The sequence below is a fragment of the Microtus pennsylvanicus genome, chromosome 1 (genome assembly GCF_037038515.1).
Source record: "Microtus pennsylvanicus isolate mMicPen1 chromosome 1, mMicPen1.hap1, whole genome shotgun sequence".
Taxonomy (NCBI): Eukaryota; Metazoa; Chordata; class Mammalia; order Rodentia; family Cricetidae; genus Microtus; species Microtus pennsylvanicus.
The window spans coordinates 116,926,451-116,931,398 of NC_134579.1; the positions used below are offsets into that span (position 1 = coordinate 116,926,451).

The 4,948-nt window shown below is 50.1% G+C and overlaps 1 protein-coding gene across 1 annotated transcript; it reads right to left on the reverse strand.

Annotated features, from left to right (window-relative positions):
- Nucleotides 1-1,014: 1,014 nt before the first annotated feature.
- On the reverse strand, nucleotides 1,015-3,453 carry Lrcol1 (leucine rich colipase like 1). Its single transcript, XM_075975997.1, has 5 exons — nucleotides 3,349-3,453; nucleotides 2,125-2,250; nucleotides 1,801-1,926; nucleotides 1,576-1,698; nucleotides 1,015-1,050 (listed from the first exon to the last, which is right to left on the reverse strand). The coding sequence occupies exons 1-5, from the start codon at nucleotides 3,451-3,453 to the stop codon at nucleotides 1,015-1,017; spliced, it is 516 nt and encodes a 171-aa protein (XP_075832112.1).
- Nucleotides 3,454-4,948: the final 1,495 nt, after the last annotated feature.

Here is a 4,948-nt window from a genome sequence, read left to right on the forward strand (position 1 = left end):
TGGCTCAGCGGTAAAGAGCACTGGTTCCTCTTCCAGAGGTCCTGAGTTCAATTCCCAGCAACTACATGGTGGCTCACAGCCATCTATAATGAGGTCTGGTGCCCTCTTCTGGTATGCAGGACTACATGCAGGCAGAACACTGTATCCATATTAAAGAAATAAAGAGAGAGAGAGAGAGAGGAGAGAGGAGAGAGGAGAGAGGAGAGAGGAGAGAGAGAGAGAGAGAGAGAGAGAGAGAGAGAGAGAGAGAGAGAGAGAGAGAGAGCGCTATGGACTGCACAGATACTTTCTCAACAATCAGTAGTTTTTTATTTCTGTGTAGTAATTGATCAGCAATTCTATGATTTGTTCTTAGAAGCTATAGGACTCAAGTTCATATTAACAACAAGCAACAGACATCTCTAATTTCCATAGATTTTTAGAACCCAAATAAGGAACCAGCATGGATGTGAACAGAGCACTCTCTGCTCTCTGAAGTCCAGGTTTAGTTCTGTGGTTGCAGGCTCTTGTTCATTCACTAAAGGGCAGCAAAAATCAGAGAGAAAAATCACATGAGTTTGATCCTAAGCACTAACCACAGCACCCTTGTTCGGGTCCAGACGCTGTGACTACCTGACCCTTTCCTTCATTTAAGCTATGCCAGGATGTCCCTAGAGGCAATCAAGCTAAAGCAGATCCAACAGGAGGGGGCCCTTCTGGCAGGTGCCATATTCTTTTAGGTTATTTGAGATAGGGTTTCTCTGTAGCCTTGGAGCCTGTCCTGGAACTCACTTTGTAGATCAGACTGGCCCCGAACTCACAGAGCTCTACCTGCCTCTGCCTCCCGAGTGTTGGGATTTAAGGCATGTGCCACCACCACCCAGCAGGTACCACATTCTTAACCTTAGGAGCCATAGACCCCTGTGCACAGGTTGGTATTATGATGACAAACAGCAAAATATGTATTTAACTCCACATGGCACCCATGGTCTACACAGCCCATGCATACAGTCTTGCTGCTGACTCCCACAGCGTTCATTCTCCGTAGTCCTCCCTTGTCCTCGGGCTCCACTAAGGACCAGTAGAAAGTAAAGGAGACGGGAAGGAGAGAAGTTGGGAGACATTTCTACTTGGTAATTGTAATGATACCTTTACTTGATAGATATCGCAGACAGACACACAGATATGGAGAGACAGATAGAGGGACAGAGACAGACAGAGACAGAGCTATGAAATACAGAGAGAGACAGAATAGACAGATATAATACACATGTACAGATATAGACACACTCCTGTAGCCCTGGAGACTGGTTCTGCCCCAGCTCCTGGTACTTTAAACACCAGCTTCCTGGCTTGTGCAAGCTTCTGGTCCCTCCAGGTGGGATCAACAGACCTTTATCATTGTGTAGTTTCACACCCAGAGGGCTCAGTGCCTGGTCCAGGAACTGTCACCCCCCCCCCCCAGCCTGCTCCAGCTGTCTCCTCCACTTTAGCAACTGCATAGGGACCCTTAACCACAAGCAGTCACTGTGCCCTTTGTTGGTGGGACCTGCCCTCTGCAGCTTTAGTAGGTGGGGGTTGGGGTGGGTGACTTACCACTGGCAGGCACAAGGCCAAGAGCCCAGTTCTCTTTGTGCAGTGGGGAGAGCTGGTCTCACTCAGCGGGAGGCAACATAGGCTCCAGCACTCTGAGTGGCTTTGGCATTTGTCCCCTTCTTGCTGGAGAGAGATGGTCAGATATCATCTAGTCCCAGGGAGGGCGTTCCTTCCCTTTTCTCACCAGGGGGTGGCCCCTCACCTGTTCCCTTGCTCCATGCTCACCTTGCGCCAAGATACACACTGCAAGAAGATGGTCTTTGCTGAGCAGAACCTGTTAGGGCTGTCGCCAGTCCGGATGCAGCAGTTGCTGTAGCATTCTAAGTGTTCTTCACAGAAATGTCCATTCGGCTGTGAGGGAGCAGGAGACCAGCATTTTTTGCTGCCAGGGACTCCCTTCCCTCTAGCACCCTTGGGGACCCCCTTATATCCCGCCCCCCCACAGGGGCCACTTCCTTTAGCTCATCCAAAACCAGGTAGGAGTGGGGCCAGAAGATGTCCCCTGCTGGTTTCTTTCCCTGCCTGGGTGTCACTAGGGGCCCCAGTCACCTTCTTCCAGGGTAAACATTGCAAGAACACGGTCTGGGGTGTGCAGAACTTCTGCGGGTTCAAGCTGTTAGTGACACAGCAGTCACTCTGACATTCAGAATTGTGTTCGCACGGCTCTCCGATCACCTGAAACATTCCGATTCTGTTTACCTGCCCCAGGGCAGTTCAGCAGACCCAGTCCCCAGAAGGGCTTCTCCGGTCAGACACTACCACCACCCATTCTGGCTTCCTTAAATCAACCACCCTTCAATTCAAGATGAGCTGTCTGACCTGGGAAGGAGAAGACAGAAAAGGTAGATGTCAGTAGGGGAAGGATGAGGAGTGGGGAGAGAGTGTGAGATTATCTTAGCAGAGCCGAGTGGCGCACACCTTTGATCCCAGCCCATGGGAGGCAGAGGCAGGCAGATCTCCGAGTTCAAGGGCAACCTGGTCTAGAGTGCATGCCCGGGCAGCCTGGGCTACACAGAGAAACCTGGTCTCAAAAAAACCAAACCTCAGTCCCTCCACCCCCCAAAGCGTCTGCTGTTATAGGCCAGATGCACAGAAGGCAAGCTGAGACAGAAGGAAGGACCAGGCGGCAGAGCAATAGGGCCTGGGCAGGAAGCACGTAGACAAACCCTGCGCCGTCTGGCTCACCTCTGATGCCAGGTGAAGAAACGGATGCTCAGAGGCAACCACTTTCCCAGGGTCGCACAGTTAGCTCGGCAGGAGCTAGCAAAGGAAGACCAGCGGGCTCCACCCAGATCCCCTCTGTCTTGCTTTTTAAAACAAAAACAGCGTGTGGGCTGTAGGTTGACTGCTAAGGAGACCGCAACCAGAGGTCAGTGAGGAGCCACACCAGGGCACACAGGAGAGAAGGCCGAGGAGAAGCGGGCCACAGAGCAATAGGACACAGCACCGGTGATTTGGGTGTGTGCGCAAAGGCACAGAAAGGAATTATGGGAGATCCTCAGAGAGTCCTTGTCCCCTGCCTTCTGGAGCTTTCTCCAATCTGCTGTGTCTTTGGGGCTCCATTGGCAGATGGGGTTGCAAGAGGGTTAGGTGCAGCAGTAGGGTGTATCCTCAGACACTTTACAGTTGTGCAGCTTAGGGTCTGTGTTCTCAAGTCCCTCCCTACTGGGCCTGCCCAGATCATGGAGGCCCTGGCTTCCCCACCCTGCCACAGGCCTGTGTCCAGCCTCCTATCTAATAAGCATGCAGTGGGAAGACATAGTCTGAGCTCACCTTATAGGCTAAAATCACCTCTGTCTTCCTAGCCTGGAACGTGGATCCAGCCTGGAGCAGCAGCAGCAGCAGCGGCGGCAGCAGCTTCCACACCATGACAGACATCACACATTAGGCCTGCTAGGGTATTATGGAGTCGGCTCAGCCCTTGGCACCCAGCAAAATATACCCTTCCTTCCCCAGTGCTTTCTCTTATAAAATAGCTTTTATAAATATTCAAACGTATTTTTATGAGCAGTTTTGGGTTTACAGAAAAAATGCGTATAAGGCCCACGACTGTGTTTCAGTCAATGGACTGATTGCCTAGCATATCCATCGCCCCCAGTTTGACCCCCAGCAGTGCATAAACATGACTGAACTCCCAGCACTGGGAAGTAGAGGCATGATAATCAGAAGTTCAGGGTTATTTTTACCCACATAGCAACTTTGAAGCCATCTTGGACTATGTGATACTCTCTCTTTCTTTCTTTTTTTTTTTTTAAGATTGATTTATTATGTATACAACATTCTGCCTGCATGTATGGCTGCACACCAGAAGAGGGCACCAGATCTCACTACAGATGGTTGTGAGCCACCATGTGGTTGCTGGGAACTGAACTCAGGACCTCTGGAAGAGGAGCCAGTGCTCTCAACCTCTGAGCCATCTCTCCAGCCCGATACTCTCTCTTTCAAAAGAAACAAACAACAACCACAAAACCTAGCTGGGTGGTGGTGGCGCATGCCTTTAATCCCAGCACTCAGGAGGCAAACGGAGGTGGATCTTTATAAATTTGAGGCTAGCCTGGTCTATAGAGCGACTTCCAGGACAGCCAGGGCTACACAGAGAAACCCTGTCTCAAAAAGCCTAAATAAATGAATAAATGTAAAATCAAGAGAAAACAAACCCAAAATTGTGAAGAAAATTGGTTTTCAGTTCTCACCTACCCACTTTCTTCCTCAGTCCCCTTTTGTCTGCAGTAATGTGTCACACCAGTGGATGCAGCGACACACACACTGCTGCCCAGATCCGAGGCTGGCACCGGGCTTCACACTTGTCAGTCACGTGTCCGCTATCAGCACATCACACAGAGACTTGCCTGCCGTTCCTGCTCATCCTCCCCTCTGCCCACCAAGGCTGTTGCTGGTTTTTCTCTTTTCCTGTTTTTCTGTAGTTCAGCTTTTTCCAGAAGGCTCAGACTGGAACCACGGTCTGTGGCTTCTCAGAATGATTTATTTGATTTAGGTTAAGGATCCTCTGTGTCTTTTCCTTTCCTTTCCTTTCCTTTCCTTTCCTTTCTTTTCTTTTCTTTCCTTTGTTTGTTTTTTGAGACAGGGTTTCTCTGTGTAGCCCTGGCTGTCCTGGAACTCACAGAGATCTGCCTGCCTCTGCCTCTCTGCCTCTGCTGGGGTTAAAGGTCTGTGCCACCACTCTCCAGCCAGCTCACTTCCTTTTAATACTGAATAAAAGTTTGATTGTATTTTGAAAGAGTTGTTTGTTTGTTTGCTTTGTGTGTGGGTGTCTGTGGGCAGATGCCAGAAGTCTACCGTGGTTTTCAGCAACCTTGCTTTTTGAGACAGGATCTCTCACTGAAACCTGGGCTGTCTCTGCCTCCATAGCACC

Coding starts and splice junctions, on each gene's coding strand:
- Lrcol1 (XM_075975997.1), bottom strand. CDS start 3,453: ATGTCTGTCATGGTGTGGAAGCTGCTGCCGCCGCTGCTGCTGCTGCTG. Junction 1,927..2,124: donor AATGTTTACCCTGGAAGAAG/GTGACTGGGGCC, acceptor GCTCCCTCACAG/CCGAATGGACATTTCTGTGA. Junction 1,051..1,575: donor TGGCCTTGTGCCTGCCAGTG/GTAAGTCACCCA, acceptor ACTGGTCCTTAG/TGGAGCCCGAGGACAAGGGA.